Below are 17481 nucleotides of genomic sequence, written 5' to 3'. Positions count from 1 at the left end.
CGCGCGTTGCATTTCCTGACGGAGTTTCATTCGACGTACATTTCTTTGCAGGCGGAGGGCCGGCCCTGGTGTATAGTACCGCATCTCAATCGTTCATAGCATGATCTTCCGTTCCGTTGTACGAGTATGAGTAGCCTACATGTTTGTTCTCAAGTCAATTTCAAGCCAGCAGACGAGATGAGAATCCAAATCTATTGTCTTGCATTACACGTATATCCAAGAGAGATTTTATCTACCCAACAATATCCTCCCTCGAAATCCCACTCCGATCACACATCGCCCTAAATATCCCTCCCTGATCCCACAACCTCATAGGACTATCCATCTCCGCAATCCCCCCCTGGTCCATCACACAAATCCGATCATAATTAATAATTGTCCTCAGCCGATGCGCAATACACAGCAACGTCTTCCCCTTAAACCCCTGCGCCATCGTCTCCTGAATCCGCTGATCCGTCGCAAAATCCACCGACGACGTCGCCTCATCGCAGATAATAATCCTCGCATTCCGCACCAGCGCGCGCGCAAGCGCCATCAGCTGCCGCTGCCCAAGCGAGAACGTCAGCCCCTCTTCATCGACAGGCGTATCCAACGTCAATTTCGTTGCCGTAGTGGCACTCGTCGCAGCAGGAAGTGGATCGGTCGACGACAAAGGACTAATCTCCAATGGCGTCTGGTTAGGACTATCGACGAGATGAGCTTTCCGGAGTGCATCCCACAGCTCCAGGTCCGAGTGCTCGTTGAAGGGGTCGAGGTTTGAGCGGATCGTCCCGCGGAAGAGCGTCGGGTCCTGCGGGATGATCGCGAGGCGGGAGCGGAGGTCGTGCAGGCCGACGGTTGCGATGTCGACGTTGTCGATTGCGATAGTTCCCGCGGAGAGTTCGGTCAGGCGGAAGAGGGCGGACATAATGCTTGATTTGCCGGCGCCTGTGCGGCCGACAATGCCGATGCGTTCGCCGCCGGCGATGGACATGGAGAGGTTTTTGAGAACGAGTGGGAGGGAGGGTCGGTAGCGCATCGCGACGTTGGAGAAGGTGATTTGGCCCGTTTCCGGCCATGTGGGCGGGACTGGGGATTGGTGGAGCGGGGGTTCTTCCTCGAGTTGGGTGCCGTAGTAGTGGACGCGTTCGGTGGCGTTCATGTTGTTTTCTACCTCTGCGAGTTGGCGGACGGTGAACTGGAGCATTTGGGCGATGGCGAGGATGTAGGAGAGGACGAGGCCGGAGATGGAGGGGGAGACGTCGAAGCGGGAGGTTACGACGAGGACGCCGGTGATGAAGACGAGGAGGATGGCGACAGCGTCGAGGCGGATGCTGAGCCAGCGCTGGTTGGAGAAGGTGAGGAAGTAGGCGCCGTTCATGGAGTCGATGGAGGCGCGGATGGTTTGGCGGAATTGGTCCTGGACGCCGTAGGCGCGGATGGAGGCGGTGCCGGTGATGGCTTCGCTGAAGCGGGCGTAGACGGTGGAGCGGAGGATGGACTCGTGGCGTTTCATTTCGCGGGCGGAGGCGCGGTAGTAGTTGGCGGCCATGAGGAAGAGGAGGAATAAGGGGCCGAGGGCGATGGCGAAGTAGTGGTAGAAGACGATGGTGAGGACCATGATGGAGACGATCATGGTGATGGTGAGCGCGTACATGCGCATGGCGTCGCAGAGCTCGTTGTCCATGACGCCGATGTCTTTGGAGAAGCGGTTTGTGATGCGGCCAAGGGGGGTTGTGTCGAAGAAGGACATGGGGGCGCGCAGGACTCGAGTCATAGCGCGCTGCAGCATGGCTTTGCTGGCGTTTGTGCCGGAGGTGGTCATGTAGGTAGAGAAGATGAACATCAACACGGCGGATCCGCCACCTAGACCGGCGTAGATACCGATGTATTGGCCGGTGGAGAGGCTGGGGTAGTGGTCGGATGTCCAGTAGGAGAGCCACAGACTTGTCCAGACGCTGATGACATTAGCCAGCGCGAGCAGGAACAGAATGGCAACGGCGTTGAGGTAGCTGCCAGAGGCTTTGGTGTACGCCTTCCAGACACCCCAGCCGACAGAGTCCGTGGCCTTTTCTTCTTGCTGCATGAGAGCTGCGGCAGGTTTGGCGGGTTTTTGCTCTGCGAGTTTCTCGGTCTCCTCTTCGACCACTTCTGTCGCTTCCTTCTCGTCCTCTTTGGAGTCTTGCGACGCTGTAGACATGAGCTGTTTGAAAAGCTCATTGTCCTGGGAGAGCTCGTCGAAAGTTCCGACCGCATGGATGCGGCCTTCGTCCATGATAACAATGCGATCGCAGCGACTAAGTACGTGGAGTTGATGCGTAGCGAGGATACGGCAGCGGCCTTTGAGCAGACCGCAGATCGCCTTGTCCATGATATGGCGACCGACATGAGCATCGACGGCTGACAACGGATCGTCAAGGAGGACAAGTTCCGAATTAAAGTAGATTGCACGGGCGATGTTGAGTCGTTGCTTCTGTCCGCCAGAGATGGTAATGCCGCGCTCACCAATTTCGGTCGCATCTCCGTTGGGAAGGATTTCAAGGTCAGGTTTTAGAGCACAGGCATCAATGACCTGATCGTACCAATTTTCGTCGTAGTCCTTGCCGAACAGGATGTTGTTGCGCAGGGAAGTGTTCTGAATCCAGGTGTACTGCGGACAGAATGCCCGAGACGTGCTTAAGCGGACGGCTCCGTCGGTTAGACGCATGTCGCCGGCCAAAGCAGAGAGCAAAGAGCTCTTCCCTGAGCCTACAGTTCCAATGACTGCTACCAACTCATCTCGTCGGATATTTATGGTCATGTCACGTAGTTGAAACGGCTCCTTGGGCTCGGTCGCGGAATCCTCGGGCGCTGGATTTGTTGGCTCAGGACCGACTTTCTTCTCGGCCTGATCTGCTTCCTTGTCGGCAGCCAATCGCTCCCAAGTAAAGGTGGCTCGGTCCATCTGAATGGCGTCTGATAAGGTCTCGTCGCGTTGAATATCCTCGGTCTGCTCCTCCGCTGTGATGAACTCCTGGATACGGTTAATGGCTGTCCACGCGTCGGTGATTTGACCAATGACCAGAGGAAGTAGATTGAGCGGCATTCGTAGAGAGTTGAACAGAGCCAGTGAGGAGAAAATCGGAGCAGGGTCTAAATCATGGTTTGACAAGGCGTAAGTGATGAAGGACAGCATGGAGGCAAAGACCGGAATGGACATTGAGACACAGAGGATAGCATTGCGCACAGCCAGCAGCGTCTGGATAGCTCGGATCTCACGTTTGCGGATCTCCTTCAGACGGTTCAAGAAACTACTCTCCCAGCCAAAGAACTTGACGAAGCGGACCCCTTGCAGGATCTCCTGAGTCAGTGACACGCGCTGGTCGGTTAGTTTGTTGATATTTCGACGCCGTTTGAATAAAAAGCGGACGGCGTAGGTCAAGAAAGGAATTCCAATCACCAATAGCGCATAACCAGCTAGCGCACTATATCCAAGGTTGACGAGGAGAAGCACGAGGGTGAGGATGACGGAGATGGGAGCGGTCCAGACGATGTGGAACATACCGCACGCCAAGTTGATGCGATCGACATCAATGCTCATCAAGGCGACGATCCGGCCGTTACCCCACGCTTTCCCCTCGGTCTTTGTGTCACTCTCACCCCTTGCGCCGGTACCTGGCTGCTTCAGCGCCTGGTCTTTGGCGGTTTTCAGCTCAGCGACCTTCGCCTGCTCCTCTGGAGTTTGCACGCTACCCGCCTTGGCCCTGCCCGAAAGCTTCATTGCCTTGTTGAAGATGTTGAGGATAAGAACGGCACGGACCTGACCGCCGACCATTTGACCGCGATAGAGAAATTGATTTGTGCACAGGCTCTGAAGGATCTGCATGCAGGTAATACCAACGGCGAATCCCATGCCACGGCCGATATGCGGGGTGGGCTGTCCCGAGTGTTGAGCCGCATAGGCGTCGGTCGCGAATGCAATCAGATAGCGCGTCAGATATGGAGCGAGAACCATCAAGCACGAGCTGAGGAGCTGGCAGACGCCGCCAAGTAGAAACTCGAAGCGGAAGGTGTCGTACAGCGCCCAGAGCAGCGGTCGCTTCGCCCCAGCATTCGTTCTCTGCTCGAGGGACTCCTCCAGGCGTTTTGACAGCACTTCGACTTCTCGGTCTGGATTGACGGTCCATATGTCTTGCAGCTCGAGGGTTCGTAGATAGCCAGTCTGACACATTAGCCGGGCCGTGCGGGGAAAAGGGAGGGGGGCATACCTTCATCAATGGGGCCATCCATTGAAAGGTGGCCAAGCTGATGATGGAGGCGCCATGTTCTCTCGAGACGGATCGCTCTTCTGGCACCGGGGGAGCTTTTTGCAGGCGCAAGGGATTGATAGTCAGGCGGCGGTACCATTTCCGTCGTGCCACCAGCGACTTCTCCTGCTGCGACTCCTCTCCATCGCTAATTTTGTCCTCCTTCTCATCCATCTGAATTGTGGATGAGATCTGCATCGTGTGAGATACAGAAACAGTCCAGCGCACGTCCCATCAGGAAAGATAAAAGCGAGGGCGTGGGTGAGGGATGGAAAAAAAGAAAGTGAGGTTGAGGTCATCGGCCTTATCGGCGTTAAGCAGTGCCGACATCCGATTCTCCCCAGAGAACAGGCACTCGATACGAAAACGATGCACCAGTGCGGAGTTCCTGGCCAGATCAGCCTAAGCCTCGGAGTTATGCCAAGGCGTCATTTCTGTTCGAGATTTGCTGTTAATGCTTTAAAAGTGGTGGGTGAGATCTGGTTATCCGTGCCTTCATATACTCCGGCACATGCTTATCCAGACGCCAAAATAATCCGAGCCAACAGCCTTCAATTAACGAGTGGAAACAGGTAATAATGCATCAACTATAGCAATCTCGGGCCAATATCATCCCAGAGTCCAGGTTACTGCTGACTATATATACATGCTGAATCTGCCGACCCCGGACACCGATCGAGAGAGATTAGTCCTGTTTATGTTTATCGTCGACTTTCCGTTCCTCTTCACGGAGTAAGCATCTGGTATTATGCCTATCCGGATTATATTCACCCGAACATTAGGATGGGAGACATGTCTTATAGATGAACATTAACTATCTAGGTTGTCATGACAGCTTCCAAGGCGCAGAGCATGAGCCGAATCATCTGCGGAGCTCGGACTAGGAGGGACTATATGGTCAACCTCATACTTTGACTCAACTCACATTACCGTCCCCGGAACTTCCTTAAACTACCCCCGGAAATGACGATACCCGCAAGTTATCTATGGAGGCTCGCTGCGTTCTCGTATTCCCGGTGCTATGTACACTCTATCAACCTGTATCATACCGACCATCGCCGTATCGATAGTAACAGCCTCAAATGCAGCGTCCAAGATGGCTAATGAGCCCTCATTTGCAACATTGATCGGTATATCCCTCGAATTAAAATGGAGGCTTACTCGACGATACATTTCACTAGCTTTGTCGCAGTCTAGCCGCCACTTCAAGACCATCCTCGCCGTGAACCGACTTCTAAAACCGTCCCAGAAGAGCTTAGCCCCACGTGTTTGGAATAACAGGGATTCATATATATCGCCAGTGTGCCTTATCAGCGTGTGCAACACGAACATCGATATACAAGGACAAACCTGCCTGCCTACAACGTTTCAAATGTCGTCAAATGGAAGCGCAGAGGGTGGGTGCCCGCCCAAAGCCGTTAAACGATTCTTCATTGAGTGCGGCACGGTACAGAAGGTCTATCATCTCAGTAGCGAAGTCATGATTGAAAAATCGCGGCACTATCTGCGATGCGAGCGGGAAACTTTGTGGTCCTCGTGGGTAGGTACTGCGTAGCATGTTGTGGCAGGGTTACCGTGTGAAGAACGGCAATTGCTGGAGTACACCACATATTATGTCTTGGTGAACATTATCGTTACTATTAAAGGGTCAGTGAGGGCTAATGAATGCCAGAGGTGATCCTTGGCTCTGGTGTAGCTACAGGCTAATCGGTGGTAATCTGCGAGACCATGATTGCAGGGTAGAGGGTCTCAGCCACGTTTGTTGACTCCGAATAGTTATTATCACAAGCCCTGCATACTCTGATTTCCTTTGTTCACGCCGATCATGCTCTGAAGTGTACAGCCCCAGGAACAGCCTCGGGACTGCCACGGTGGCGTCATGATCGACCGCCAAGGAAGACCCTCGCATGCCATACAAGACGAGTTACCAGAGTTCGTCCCCAGATCGGATCTGAAGATCGTCAGGCGGTGCTGATTTGGCCCCGGCCAAGAGTTTCGCCTCGAACTGGCAAGACTGTGCGCCGTCGCAACTTTGTCCAAGCCATGCGTCATTGCCAAGTCTCTTGTATACTTCCACCGAGCATAAATAGCCCTGCTCTTTAACGTATCTCCTTCCCATTCACATCAATCTCAAGCTCAATATCTACAAATAACTACAATTACTATTCCCTATCATACTCCGCAAGCAAACCGCCATCATGAAGTTCACCACTGCCACCGCCGCCATTACCCTGGGTTTCCTCGCCTCCAACGCCTCCGCCGTGAGCGTGACACAGATCATGAAGAGCGGCAGCACAAACGACCTAAACATCCAAACCGACGGAACCTGCATCGACCTGTTCCAGGGGTAAGACTTCACTCGCTTGAGTACAATTCTATACAAACGCTAACGGTCCATTAGAACATACGGCGCTCGCCTGAACCACCCAACCGCCGGCACAAACTGTCTCTTCTGGGTGTAAGTTCCCCGTCGGTTGTATCTTAAGGACGACTCCAAGACTGATTAGTTACGTTTCAGTGACTCCGGCTGCTCTGGCAAACCCATCGGCACTGTCACCAAAGACAAGCCCGAGGCTGATTTGCCGGATGGTGCGAATGGGATTGAGTGTTTCATTGCTGGTCAGTAGATTGAGAGACTGATGAGAGATGCATTGTTAAAGGTGGACTGGATATCACAAGGTAGATTGGAATGATGTATACTATTTATTGAACTATCGCTTTGTACAATATGAGCCCTATGGAACGAGGGTTGCATTTTCAATATTGGTCGTGACTTGCTCTTTCTCTAACGCCTCCAAAAGTACAAGAAAGGAGCGAATGTGGCGGAGTATCTGGCCACTCTTCTTACGAAGGGTAAGCCGGAGTTAAGGCTTGTTCATCTCTCCTTTGCAATGGTTCAGACAATAATGAACAAATACAGCGATTACTCGCCAGCCTGTACAGATGAACCGATATCATGCGCAAAGTCTGTGTATATCAAGGTTGTACAAGGGTGCGACACGGCGAGAATAACTACGTAGGGAACCTCAACATAACCAGCATGACATAACTCCTAAAGGACGAGACCAACAGCACTCTGCAAAAGAGAACTAAACACCGAGACCTGTCCGAGACTTTTAGATACCCGCCATAACGCCTCAGCCGCCCATATCCCGATCGCCAAGACAGCTCAATATTCACGACAGTGACCTACTATTATACAACCGCATACCAAACTGCGACTTTGTCTTCAGCAGCGTGTCGATAACCAGATTCAAAGTTTCTAGCTGGAGACCCTCTAGGACAAGCGTGCTGACGGTCGTTGCTGGGCTTTCGGAGACGTCTGGGGTGGCTGAGGTGCTGGTGGTACTGTATCCATAAACCTCAACCTCACGTCCGTACGTAACTGACACATCTGGAGTGAGAAGCCCAGTTGACATAAGCTGCTGCTCGTCGAATGCCGCCCAGTCCGGTTCCTCCCGTATCGAGTGGATTATTCCACCTAGCGCGAGGCTATCTGCAGGGATATTGGACGCTAAGAAGCTGGATTGGCCGTCGAACGGACACAAAGCGATATCAGCCGGAGGGACAGCAGGAAAAGGATCCGGTGCGAGTGCGAAGATGTTTTGCTGGCAAATAGATGTAACAGAGGACAAGCCAACGTTGGTGCCCAACACGCCCATTGGGTTGAGGCATTTAGGATCTGCAGGCGAGGGCTCGGCGCTGACATGAGGCTCTACCGAGGCGCTTTTCTCTTGGCGGCGACTAAGAATCACGTATCTTGTTGGTAGTCAGATATGCAGTGTAGGGGGAGATGCAAGCGATGTGACACGCACCGGTTCTTGATGTCGGTGGTTGACCGACAAGGGAAGAGCTCGCGGCCTATCTGCTTCCAATCACGACCGAATCTCTGAACAGCCTTGACCAAGGCGTGATCCTCCTCTTCTGTCCACGGACTGCGGTTGACGTTGGGATCGAGCGAGTGGCGCCACCTCTTTGCACACTCTGAAGATGATGTTAGACCCGTGAGCGAAAAACAGGAAAGCTCTTACGGTCTGGATGACGACTCCCAACCATCTCTGCAACCTTGGTCCATCTGCCGCGTGGCGAAGCTCAGTTGAATGGTCTCGTCTGTAGGGGACATACACACTGGAAGTTGAATATTCCTACTGCCTTGCGCAGCAGACGGTCTTCAGCCCCGGTCCAGGTGCCTTTGCGGCTGCTCAGGCTGATCTTGGTCCAGCGCTTGCGGCAGTCTTTGTTGGATCGCCCGGGGAGTTTCTCTGCAATGGCGCTCCAATTCTTGGCTCCTTGTTGGCCACCGAGCTCTACTGCATGGTGGAATGTCTTAGCACAAAGTACTGACAACAGTGGTCGAAGACGAACGTTGAATCTTGACCTCCTCCAGAAGTATCCGGTCTTCGTCTTGGGTCCACCAACGGCGACGGCTAGGGCTATCGTTCATTCTGAAGAAGATTGATTTCAGTATATAGGCCTGGGATTGAGTATATGAAAGAGGTGAGACAGCGTCAGGTCTTATTAGCGTTGAACTGCGTATTTAAATACCTGGCTGGTGGGAGACAATAAATCGCTTAAAGGCGCTGCTAAGCATCCCGCAAGGCGACAGCTAAGCAGCCCAGAGCAACTGACAGAGATCCTGAAACTGAACGTGTTGGTCAGCTATAGCCCTGTTTTCTTTTCTCCCCAACGTGACGCGGTTATGTATTACCAAAAGGCTTGAGGTCAGATATACTTGGATGATACAGACAGCAACATAAGCGAAGGTACTCCGAGGACAAACAAATCATTAATCCAGTCCAGCTAACCAGAGTTTTTTTAGGGGTAGTCTTGGCTCTTATACCTTGAGCACAGGACATGCCTCTTTTAATTAGCATAGTGGTCCGTCCGCCAAAGCATACCGGGAGGTATATCCTCCGCAATATACACCGAGGAACGGGTATATAATAAGCTTTAAAAGCGTGGCGTATACTTTCCAATAGAAACAAGACACTGGCTAACACTTGTTAAGCGTGCAACCTCTTGCCCTTGGGGCTTCTTGTTGGCTAACAGTTGTGCAGGTGGCGCTCTGCCCGGTTCACCCCATCTGTAGCGCTCAGATAGATCCAGATACCGTGCAACTCACGGATTTAATCGAGGCGAGGATAATGACGAGTGAGACCAGCTCTGCAACAACGAGTCAGAACTTACGAGACGAGAAGTCTTACCTCAACCCCATAGTTAACCTCTCTACTGTGCCATCTAGACCCCCTTCCCAAGCACAGCGCCCGCTAGATCAGATCAAGCTAGGTGTTCGCGCCCAGCCTTACAGTTTTTCACACAAGAACCTGTACTACATGCAATTCCTGCTTCTCCCTCTGTCTCACCCAGAGGGGAAATCTGGTGCTACAGTCTAGAAGGCTGTGTCAAAGCTGCCCCCTTGTGTGCCGGCAATTGCAGATCTTGTTTACCAAGCCCCTTACACATCCAAGGCAGTGGGCGAATGAGATCAGGCTCATCTCTTTTCCGCTTTGCGAGACCTAGCTGCTGTTGTGTATCCCATGTGTAGCGTACCTAATGTGTGTAATGTGACTGAGTCGGGGAGGTATGGTATAGTTTAGCATAGTAGAGTTGATTTACTACCCAACTACTGTACGACGTGTTCATACAGCTTCCTAGAAATGGATAACATGGTGGCGTTTGTTCGTACGTCCATGAGCATGATATAGCGTCTCGGGATTTATAGTCAGAACTTCGAGATATGAAGCTACGATGAACAAGAAAAGCACAGGGGATTAATTGCAAGATGCGATAGTTAGTTGTGAATCAAGAGACAGAAATCCAGTGATTTCCAGTCTGTTGAACGACGATAGTTTCGCGTCCGTCATTATTCGATTCATTCAGGATGGTTGTTTCATACACGAACGATTTGGGTTTGACTTGCTGAATCTCCACACAGAACCCTACAACTACGACGGTGCTATGACCGCGCAGTATAATACATGAATGTGTACAAGCACTGGTATAAAGAAAGCCACTATTTGACATGCATACGAAGAGCTCGACTCCCCGCGGCTTACATCCTAAACTCCGTGGCGTGGTATGCCCAGGTTGTCACGGGGTGATATAATACTGATGCTGTGCAGCCCCAAGACTCCCATCAGGCGCGAATCCTGGTCTCGAATCCTTTCGCAAACCTCAGACAGAACCTCCTTTATAGTCAGTATTCTGTGGTATGTCTACAGGAGTTATATCATGGCGCGCGTTGAGCTGCCTGAAGCCGGTGTATATTGGTTTCTACGAGACAGAAACGAAAACCCCCGTCTCTGAGACCGGTCAATCCCGTGTAATATCATTGCGGGCGTAGACGCTATATCGTCGGAGTATTAAGCCAGCAGTAGTTGGAGAATAACACTAGAGCTTCTGCCTAAAGCACTTTAGTGGAGCCTACCCTCGACGCTCCCTCTCCATCCTTTATCAACACTAACAGACAACGCGGAATCCAACTACCCCCCATTAACATGGAGCGCAAAGCTCATTCAATCTCTTTCCAGGGCCTACGGTCTCTACAAACACAATTAGTACCCTCACCACAATGTGAAAACGGTGCGTCGCGATCAAACCCCCGAAGAACAGGCAGCAGAGCATCCATTCCTCAAGGAGATCGCATTCTACAACCGTCTCAAGGAGTCCCGCGGTCGATGCCCGTATATAGTTGAATGTTTCCTCATGCTCCCGGACCACCTGTTCCTATCCTATTGCACTTACCAAGCCCTCGCCCCCCGCTTCTATGAGCACCAGGAGCGAGAGGCAGGAAGAAATGGTTTCCACGGGCAATTCATCAAGGTCAAGGAACACGAGGATCCTGCCCTCATTGCTCGGTGGATCCAACAACTCACCTCTGCTCTTGAGCATGTAGAGAAACTGGGCTTCTGCCACAACGATCTGCACGCGAGCAACTGTCTTCTTGACAGCAACTTCAATCTGAAGCTGACTGATTTCGGCCGTGCCGCTACCATCGGACAGCCCCTTGAAGGTGTCTTGCCTCCACGAGCCAGACCAATCCTCGCCGGACCCTTGAAAGGCACATACGGGCTCTGTTCCGCCAGGACCGAGCAGTTTGCGGTGGGGACACTTCTGTACTTCATGGTGCATGGCCATGAGCCCTATGACGATGTTGTTCACAGCGCCCGAGAATGGGATCGCCGATTCTGGGAACTGGAGTTTCCGGAGCTGAACCGCAATGAAGTTTTCGATGATCTGATTTCTGCGTGTTGGCACAATGTCTATCCTACAATGGCTTTGGTAGCGTATGACTTTAAGCGCAAGACAAAGGATATGGTCCGGGATGCAGAAGATATCGTTATTGATTCTGAAAAGGAGAGAGAGACCTGTGAAGCTTTGGTTCGCAAAGGCTTGCTGGGGCCTGAGTTGGCTCTCGGCTTTCAACCGGCCTAGCTGAAATACCTACACGAGATGATGAAGAGAAGCATGCTTACTTGGCGATGTTTTCTGAGAAGATTCTCGATCTGGTCTTAATGATCGGTTGGGCCTTGTACTGCTCGACAGGTGTAGATTGGTGATTAACGCACTCAGTAGGCATTCGCGAAGCTAGAGGTAATACCCCGCGTCAGTCGAGCGATTGGTATGTACTTTAACTTACCTATATCTCGGACACCTAGCAAGAATGTTCTTCCGTGAAGCAAAAGCAAACATTCTGAATCAGCCTGACCCCTCTCAGGTGCAGGTGGGGTGACCAGTGCTTTATATGCTCCTCCAGGCCCAACAAGTTCACCTCATCGTGGGTAGGCCAAAATCATGCCATCAATAACCATCGTACTGTTGGTCACCGCTGCCGCGTCTCTCATCTACTATCTCACTGCTACGCTTGCCACCAAGAGACCACCGAAGGGTCTACGCCATGTGCCTAGCGCGGGGAATGCATCCCAGCTAGGCGTGTACCCGCAGCGGCAGCTCAGAAAATGGGCCCAGGAACACGGTGAGCTCTTCAGTGTCCGACTGGGTAGAGAGCAGTGGATTTACGTCAACAGCCCCGCGGCCGTCAAGGAGATCTTCGACAGGCAATCGCAGCATTCGTCCTCTCGTGCGCCGAGTCTAGTTGTGTCCGATCTTATCTCGGGCGGCATGAGGTGCGAGCCCGACAGAAGCTGAGCCGTCGACGCTGATTCGTGACTTTTTTCTAACACCGATACAGATTCCTGCTGATGCCGTACTCACCGCACTGGAGGAAGCTTCGAGCGATTGTCCATAAGCTCCTTACCCCCAAAGCATCTAATACGTTTATGCCATCGCAGGAGTTTGAAGCCAAGCAGTTGCTATGGGATATCCTAACTGGAAATGCCAACCAGGAGGATTTCAACATGCATATTCGTAGATATACAACCTCGGGTCCGTGAGCCGCACACTGAAATCCTGATACAGCCCACTAACGTCAGGTACCTCTTCAGTGGTAATGACTTCCACGTACGGGCGACGAGTCCCAGCTTGGGTAGGTACCTTGGCAATATTGCCCCCTTCTCCTCTGAAGACTCAATTGACAAATACTGCAGGACTGTGAAGATATCCGCGAGATATACGGTGTAATGGAAGAGTTCAGCAAAGCCGTAACGCCGGGCAAATACATAGCCGAAACCTTCCCTGTGCTGGCTAAACTCCCAGCGTGGATGCAGTGGTGGAGGAATGAAGCCATGCAGTCGTACAATCGGCAGGCCGCCCTCTGGATGAAATACTGGACGGGACTCAAGAGCCAGATGGACCAGGGTCGGGCGCCCGATTGTTTTGTCAAACAGTTCATCGAGACCGACTACGAGAAGAGCAATATCAGCGAGCTGCAAGCAAGCTTTCTCGCAGGAAGTATGTCCGGATCGACCTGATCCAATGCGTCCCCAAGGGTCCTCATCGCTAACAGGTCCCCTCCCATTAGCCCTGATTGAAGCCGGGTCAGAGACCACATCCTCCGCCCTCAACAGCTGCGTGAAATACCTAGCCGCATTCCCCGAGGCCCAGGGCAAGGCCTCTGCGGAGATCCAACGGGTGGTTGGCGCGGGCCGCCTCCCTAGCTTCAAGGACGAGCCAGAACTGCCCTATATCAGGGCATGCGTCAAGGAAATCTTGTGAATCCGCCCCGTTACCAAGTGAGTTCTGTTCTCCGAAATAGAACCCACCTAGGTCTCTCAATGCTCAGACTTTGCTACTGACCCGCCTAACTAGCATCGGGGCCCCGCACTACACCACCGCGGACATAGTATACAAAGACTTCCTCATCCCTGCAAACACCGTCGTCTGTGTCAACTAGTACGCCCTGCACTATGCCCCAGATCGCTATGAGAATCCAGACGTCTTCATCCCAGACCGGTATCTCGCGCACCCACTCAAGGCCGGCGCGTCCGCGGCGCATCCGGACCCCTACGCGCGGGACCACTTCGACTTTGGTGCCGGGCGGCGCATCTGTCCGGGAATGCACCTAGCGGAAAACAGTCTCTTTATTACCATTGCCTGTATCATCTGGGCGTTTGAGATCCTGGCGCCTATGCAAGATGGGGATGGGGATGGCAAGGCCGGGACCGTTGATGTCTCTGATGCTGCGTATGAGGATGGCGCGAATACGATTCCCAGGGCTAGCAAGCTGCGGTTCGTCTCTCGGGGCTTAGAGGTAGAGGGTACTTTGAGGAGGGAGTGGGCGAGAGCGAAAGAGGAGAGGTATGCTCTTGCAGGTGGTCAGGTTAAGGTGAACGCAGAGGGTGTAGTTGGCCCTGGCGAATGATATAGCGCTTTGCTTGCTCCAAGTGCTATAATCATTAATGGAGAATCTTGAATACCTACTTACTATGGTTTTCCCTGTGCGAAGCCCAACAAGACTGGTGATTTAAGATCACTATACGCCGGCGTAGTGCAGTCTCGCTTATATGTACAATGCAGCTTGTCTTCTTTACATCATTAAGTTAGTTCCTTGAGGGTATTTAGCTAGGGTGCGGCTCGTTGTTCCGACTGCGGCTTTGGCGGCGTGAGCGTAGAGTATATCGGCTCGGTCCATGTGGGCGAAGACGGTTATGGGGGTGAAGGTGAAGGTGAAGAGGATGCAGCCGATGGTGCTGGTGGGATATGCGGTGCCTTCTGGCAGGGTCTGGTTAGTTGAGGCCCTGAAAATATGAGACCAAGCCGGGTACCTATGACTGGTTGGACGAAGCTTCAGACAATCAGATATCGTATCAAGCTTACCACAGACCCTCCCCCTGAAATGAGGGCCATGCATTAGTAAATAACCTGGTTGTTATTATTCTGGTATAATTGTCCTGCTAGAAGTAGAGAAGAGAGCTGTGCCCATGTCAGGTCACAGCAGATATCCATTCCATCTATCTATCGCCTACAGAAGGGCACGACTAAGGACCTCCGTTCAGATAATCAACTTTCATATCATGTCATCTACCTCTCCTTCACCCCCAACCAAGCCACAACGACACCACCAACTGAAACCACCATCACAAACAATGATCCGGATTCCCGCCGCTGGGATTCCCCCACCAAGCCGGAAACGGGCGTTCCGTGCCACTGGCCCCGAGCACAGCAAACGAAAGAATAAAAACCACCAGCTGCGAGCCTCCGTCCAGCGCCGCGCCAATCAGATAATTATACTTGTTATAGATGCCCGGCATGCGTCTTCTTAGCCAGAACTGCGAGAACACGCCGACCGCAATGGACGACCAGATCCACGACGTGCTGCCGAAATACATCTGGCCGGCGTAGGAGGCAATAATTGCGGTGTTGAGGGGCCAATTCTTTACCCTTGGAAAAAATTTGATGAGGAGGTAGTGGAGCATGGGCAGAGCGAGGCCGATGAGCAGGCCCATGGGCACGATGATGTACTGGCCGGCTACGCCGTAGACTTCCTTCGCGAGCGACCAGGTGATTGCCTGGCTGTTCATGCTTTGGACCGTCGAGCCGCTCCAGACGTTGTTCCCGATCGGGTCGAGGAGGATCTCGCGCTGGTTGGAGACGATGGTAATCATGACGACGTAGTTGAGGGCTGCGCCGAGGAGGGTGCCGTAGACCTGGGTCGCGAACATGATTCTGTGCGGGACTTTCGTGTACTGGCCGACCTTGAGCCAGTTGGCGAGATTGACGGAGAGGAGGATGACCTGGTGGGACCAGGAGGCGAAATAGAGACCCGCTAAGGGTCTGCCGGGGTGGAGGGCGCCGGCGACCATTTTGGAGAGCTGGTTGGTGCCGACGCCGGTGCCGTAGAGGCCGTAGAGGATGCAGGAGAAGGGGGCGATGAATGCGCCCAGCAGGAGCGAGATGATGTAGCCCCATGCTGGGAGGGTGGTTTCGCCTTTGATTGTGACGATGAGGCCGGCGAAGAAGGCGAGCACGAAGAGGGTGAGGTACCACCACATTGGGACTTCTTTGTATTTGAGCATGCCTTGGTAGTGTGGGTCTGGTTGGGTTTTGGAGCGGGCTTGCTTCCAGGCGAGGAGCATGTCTTTGGAGAAGAAGATGAGGACGTGCGTGATTAGGGCGCCGATGGCGAGATTTTGGGTTAGGTAGCCCCAGACGGTACTTGAGGTGAGGTGGGGGAGACCAATGTTGGCGAGTTTCGTGAAGTCGATTGTTCCACCGGAGTTGATGACGGAGTCGAGGGGGTATTTTTCGCCATTCTCGAGGAAGAGTGAAGTCGACATGAAGGGGTAGGTTTTTGCGTTCCAGGCGTTGCCGTAGTAGAGGGATGCCATGACGATGTAGAAGATCACGTAGCCGATCCAGGTGTTGAACTGCTGTTTGAAGGGGAGGGAGAGGTAGGTGCTTTGGATGTACTGCCAGTCGAGGGAAAAGTTCAGCAAGCCTAGACCCTCGTTGGAAGAGGCGCCGCCGAAGATTGTGGTGAAGATCTTTCTCGTGCGGTCTGGTGCGCCCATGGATGCAAGGCAGAATACTGAGAGACCACCGAACCAGGTTACCATATACGCGGGGAATAACTCCCAGACGGCAGCAAATACAAGTGCCCAGCCGAACTTGGTCAGGCGGCGCTTGTTGGCACGAGGGTCGAAATGCAGGTTCTGGTACAGAACGACCTGGGGTAGAGTCGACCAGTACACCATCTCAGCGGGGTAGACGATTAGCGGACGCAATATACCGGCTAGAACAAACCCACACAGTGCGATGGAGAAGGTACTGAGCACGGCAGTGGCGGCAGAGATATGGATATTGTAGAAGAGTCGCTCGACGGCGTGGACCTCAACACCAGACAGACCGTTGTTTCCGGAGGATGCGATGAGCGCTGCGACGACATGCTCTTTAATTCCAAAGTGCTGTCCGGAATTCAAAAACTGAAGGACCTTCCTGACCCAGGGCGACTTGAACCGGTCAGGATTAGGGGTGGACAGCTGCCATGCTTTGCCGAAGATAAAGACAAGTACTGCAAGACGTTAGACAAGCAGCAATTGCGAATTGCGACTTACACTGCAGGAAGACAGCCGACACTTGAACCTGATACGGCTTAAAGACGTAGAGAATGGTAATCACACTCGAGAGCGCGGTGAAGACTGTCCCCAGTACGATGGAGCGGAAGGTAAGGGCAGGATCGTCATCGTCGCGATCTGAAACGATGAATTTTGAGACGTCGGCGCCTGTTTGTGTGAGAATAATTCAAGTAAAACAGAATAGAAGAACTGACCGGTACGGATCACAGGGTTTCCCTTGACATATTCCACCCCCTCATCGAATTGGATCTCTCCGTCATTTGGGGCATGAACCTGAGGCGATTTATCACTGTCATCGTCTACGGTAGTCTGCACCACCGTCGTGTCTTTGTTCGACGAGGCGCTCATTGTGTTCTGAGTCCTAGCGAGGTTTGGAAAGATCTGCTCCGAGATTTCCACGAAGAGAAGAGAAGACCTTTAACTCTGGCAGCAGGTGAAAACAAGGTTACATCCAAATGATGCGATTCGCCATCTCCATGAGGAAAAAACCGGTGTCAATCTCGAGTTTCCCAGCCAGTGAGCTAGTGCGCGCTTGTATGAAACAAACCCCTATAGATACAGCGAGCCAGGGAACACTTAATCCACCTTGGCAGTAGCTTAATTTGCAATGTAACCTCTTAAGTAATGGTTTGGGCGTTGGCGGTTTCGCCATCGGCAACATCGATGGCGTGGATGACCAAGCGCAGCACGACATCGGGCGTGACATGACAGAATGAGGGGGCGAGGGGCTCGGCTGGTAACTA

General features: G+C 52.7%; 7 protein-coding genes across 7 annotated transcripts; 4 read left to right on the top strand and 3 right to left on the bottom strand.

Annotated features, from left to right (window-relative positions):
* Positions 1 to 125: 125 nt before the first annotated feature.
* On the bottom strand, positions 126 to 4622 carry BJY04DRAFT_80161 (ATP-binding cassette transporter YOR1). The gene is made up of 2 exons (XM_073721101.1): positions 4227 to 4622; positions 126 to 4180 (listed from the first exon to the last, which is right to left on the bottom strand). The coding sequence occupies exons 1-2, from the start codon at positions 4461 to 4463 to the stop codon at positions 233 to 235; spliced, it is 4185 nt and encodes a 1394-aa protein (XP_073570118.1). The 5' UTR covers positions 4464 to 4622; the 3' UTR covers positions 126 to 232.
* A 450-nt stretch (positions 4623 to 5072) lies between these two features.
* BJY04DRAFT_80124 (uncharacterized protein) lies at positions 5073 to 5934 on the top strand. Its single transcript, XM_073721100.1, has one exon. The coding sequence runs from the start codon at positions 5287 to 5289 to the stop codon at positions 5818 to 5820; it is 534 nt and encodes a 177-aa protein (XP_073570117.1). The 5' UTR covers positions 5073 to 5286; the 3' UTR covers positions 5821 to 5934.
* Positions 5935 to 6379: 445 nt separating this feature from the next.
* On the top strand, positions 6380 to 7013 carry BJY04DRAFT_80111 (uncharacterized protein). Its single transcript, XM_073721099.1, has 3 exons — positions 6380 to 6612; positions 6667 to 6723; positions 6784 to 7013. Exons 1-3 carry the CDS (start codon positions 6464 to 6466, stop codon positions 6890 to 6892), a joined length of 315 nt encoding a protein of 104 aa, XP_073570116.1. The 5' UTR covers positions 6380 to 6463; the 3' UTR covers positions 6893 to 7013.
* A 428-nt stretch (positions 7014 to 7441) lies between these two features.
* On the bottom strand, positions 7442 to 8709 carry BJY04DRAFT_219297 (uncharacterized protein; the record flags this gene model as incomplete). The annotated part of the gene is made up of 5 exons (XM_073716547.1): positions 7442 to 8024; positions 8081 to 8249; positions 8297 to 8340; positions 8395 to 8575; positions 8631 to 8709. 5 exons carry the CDS (start codon positions 8707 to 8709, stop codon positions 7442 to 7444), a joined length of 1056 nt encoding a protein of 351 aa, XP_073570115.1.
* A 1578-nt stretch (positions 8710 to 10287) lies between these two features.
* On the top strand, positions 10288 to 11699 carry BJY04DRAFT_219296 (kinase-like domain-containing protein; the record flags this gene model as incomplete). Its single annotated transcript, XM_073716546.1, has 3 exons — positions 10288 to 10341; positions 10388 to 10474; positions 10824 to 11699. The coding sequence occupies 3 exons, from the start codon at positions 10288 to 10290 to the stop codon at positions 11697 to 11699; spliced, it is 1017 nt and encodes a 338-aa protein (XP_073570114.1).
* A 351-nt stretch (positions 11700 to 12050) lies between these two features.
* Positions 12051 to 14181, top strand: BJY04DRAFT_191571 (cytochrome P450). Its single transcript, XM_073711660.1, has 6 exons — positions 12051 to 12391; positions 12457 to 12650; positions 12710 to 12750; positions 12812 to 13115; positions 13186 to 13375; positions 13473 to 14181. Exons 1-6 carry the CDS (start codon positions 12060 to 12062, stop codon positions 13555 to 13557), a joined length of 1146 nt encoding a protein of 381 aa, XP_073570113.1. The 5' UTR covers positions 12051 to 12059; the 3' UTR covers positions 13558 to 14181.
* A 382-nt stretch (positions 14182 to 14563) lies between these two features.
* On the bottom strand, positions 14564 to 17086 carry BJY04DRAFT_228604 (OPT family oligopeptide transporter; the record flags this gene model as incomplete). The annotated part of the gene is made up of 3 exons (XM_073718878.1): positions 14564 to 16674; positions 16718 to 16885; positions 16933 to 17086. 3 exons carry the CDS (start codon positions 17084 to 17086, stop codon positions 14741 to 14743), a joined length of 2256 nt encoding a protein of 751 aa, XP_073570112.1. The 3' UTR covers positions 14564 to 14740.
* Between the last annotated feature and the right edge of the window lie 395 nt (positions 17087 to 17481).

This window comes from Aspergillus karnatakaensis, assembly GCF_047715665.1.
Source record: "Aspergillus karnatakaensis strain CBS 102800 unplaced genomic scaffold BJY04scaffold_31, whole genome shotgun sequence".
NCBI classification, from domain to species: Eukaryota; Fungi; Ascomycota; class Eurotiomycetes; order Eurotiales; family Aspergillaceae; genus Aspergillus; species Aspergillus karnatakaensis.
This window is presented reverse-complemented; position numbering and strand designations above follow the sequence as displayed.

What these genes read in the sequence shown, in the direction of transcription:
- BJY04DRAFT_80124 (XM_073721100.1), top strand. Translation starts at nt 5,287, where the DNA reads ATGTACACTCTATCAACCTGTATCATACCGACCATCGCCGTATCGATA.
- BJY04DRAFT_191571 (XM_073711660.1), top strand. Translation starts at nt 12,060, where the DNA reads ATGCCATCAATAACCATCGTACTGTTGGTCACCGCTGCCGCGTCTCTC. An exon ending in AGCAAGCTTTCTCGCAGGAA is followed by an intron (nt 13,116 to 13,185) that starts GTATGTCCGGAT and finishes CCCTCCCATTAG; the next exon opens with CCCTGATTGAAGCCGGGTCA. An exon ending in GCATGCGTCAAGGAAATCTT is followed by an intron (nt 13,376 to 13,472) that starts GTGAATCCGCCC and finishes CCGCCTAACTAG; the next exon opens with CATCGGGGCCCCGCACTACA.
- BJY04DRAFT_80111 (XM_073721099.1), top strand. Translation starts at nt 6,464, where the DNA reads ATGAAGTTCACCACTGCCACCGCCGCCATTACCCTGGGTTTCCTCGCC. An exon ending in TGCATCGACCTGTTCCAGGG is followed by an intron (nt 6,613 to 6,666) that starts GTAAGACTTCAC and finishes ACGGTCCATTAG; the next exon opens with AACATACGGCGCTCGCCTGA. An exon ending in ACAAACTGTCTCTTCTGGGT is followed by an intron (nt 6,724 to 6,783) that starts GTAAGTTCCCCG and finishes GTTACGTTTCAG; the next exon opens with TGACTCCGGCTGCTCTGGCA.
- BJY04DRAFT_80161 (XM_073721101.1), bottom strand. Translation starts at nt 4,463, where the DNA reads ATGCAGATCTCATCCACAATTCAGATGGATGAGAAGGAGGACAAAATT. An exon ending in GGATGGCCCCATTGATGAAG is followed by an intron (nt 4,181 to 4,226) that starts GTATGCCCCCCT and finishes CTAATGTGTCAG; the next exon opens with ACTGGCTATCTACGAACCCT.